Consider the following 1,338-nt stretch of genomic DNA (forward strand, 5'->3'; position numbering starts at 1 on the left):
CCTGGCCACTGGCCATGGAACATCTCTCAAGGCAATGGATTTGCCCACACTTACTTGACACATTTTCGCGCTCCTGGACAGCTCTGGATCAGGTTGTGGATGGCTGGATGAGAAAACCCAAAGAAGTCAGCTCCAGATGGAAGCAGGTCAGGCATTAATTTCCCCCTAAATAGGAGAGGGAGAACTTTAATCCGAGCGCTTAGAGGGAGATGAGAATGGGTTTAGGGATGGAATGTGGGCATGAACACCCAGAGTAAGCTTTCTTGACGTGGACACTCTGGAGACTAGCTGCTAAGACATCTGAAGGATGAGAGGAAGCATCGGATAAAATGCTCTAAAAGCAAGAGAAAAAGTCCCCCTGTACCAAAGTGATCTTTTTTTGTCTTCAAGCTGCTGATCAACTTACATAGTAGCCCTGATGGCCTTAAGCAGTTCTGCATGACAGGCGTTTGCAGAGGAGCTGACGATGGCATTCTGAGGGTCATCTTCAGGAACGATTTCAAACTGAAAAAGATAAAGAAGCCATGAGAGCACTTTTCAAGGAAAAAGTAGTAGAGAGAAAGTCATGCTACTCCTGTAACTGTTCTTTCCTCTGGAACTTGAAGCTGATGTGTACCATACTAGGAGGTGGTACAATTTCTTACAGTGCCACTTAAAATTCACACAAATCAAAGAAAACAGAAAGTCCTTCAACTGTCTCGATTCTATACTCCTGGCCTGACTGCTCTCCAAAGGTCAACACTTAATTGGTTACATGCCTTTCCAGACCCCTTTCTATCTACTTACACCTATAAGGACAAATGCAACTGGTATCTTAAAAACAAGTAAAATCATTCTCCATATCATTTTACAACATCTAAGAAGAGTATAGGCCCTCTGACTGCAAATCCCCATTTCAATTTCTGTATTTTTTGAATTGCAAAATAACCTTGACTATTTATTAAAAAACTGTTAGATCAAAATTATATTAATATGAATTTTTGCCAAGGAAGTATTTTTGTAACAGGGCTATTCAACTTAATTCCTTGACCAGTTTTCTACAAAGTTCGATAAATTTTTACGAAGAGAAATACCTGCGGCTGTGCACCGCCATCCTTGATCTGACAGGTATACAGACACTTTTCGTCTGGGCACTTCATGCTGGCATATATTCGAGTACTGCAGTAGCCCACAGGGTAGATGGCACTCTCATCATGGAAGCCAGGTCGGTCGGTGATGATCTATAAAAAAGATTCCCCAACCTGCAGTTGAGGTCACTGGAGAATTCAGAGGTCGATAGGTAGCCTTTGGAACCACTTTGGGGCTGCAAAGAGCGACTCACATCACACAGAAAGAGTG

The 1,338-nt window shown here is 42.6% G+C and overlaps 1 protein-coding gene across 1 annotated transcript in view; it reads right to left on the minus strand.

The window, feature by feature from the left end:
- Nucleotides 1-1,338, minus strand: part of TBRG1 (transforming growth factor beta regulator 1) — a 10,839-nt gene that overhangs the window by 4,709 nt on the left and 4,792 nt on the right. The window contains exons 6-8 of the mRNA XM_006775108.2: nt 1,074-1,220; nt 407-504; nt 55-165 (exon numbers count right to left, since the gene is read on the minus strand). Of these exons, the coding sequence (XP_006775171.1) occupies nt 55-165; nt 407-504; nt 1,074-1,220 (356 nt within the window). The remainder of the gene's footprint in view (nt 1-54; nt 166-406; nt 505-1,073; nt 1,221-1,338) is intronic.

This window comes from Myotis davidii, unplaced genomic scaffold (assembly GCF_000327345.1).
Source record: "Myotis davidii unplaced genomic scaffold, ASM32734v1 scaffold148, whole genome shotgun sequence".
In the NCBI taxonomy this organism is placed as follows: domain Eukaryota; kingdom Metazoa; phylum Chordata; class Mammalia; order Chiroptera; family Vespertilionidae; genus Myotis; species Myotis davidii.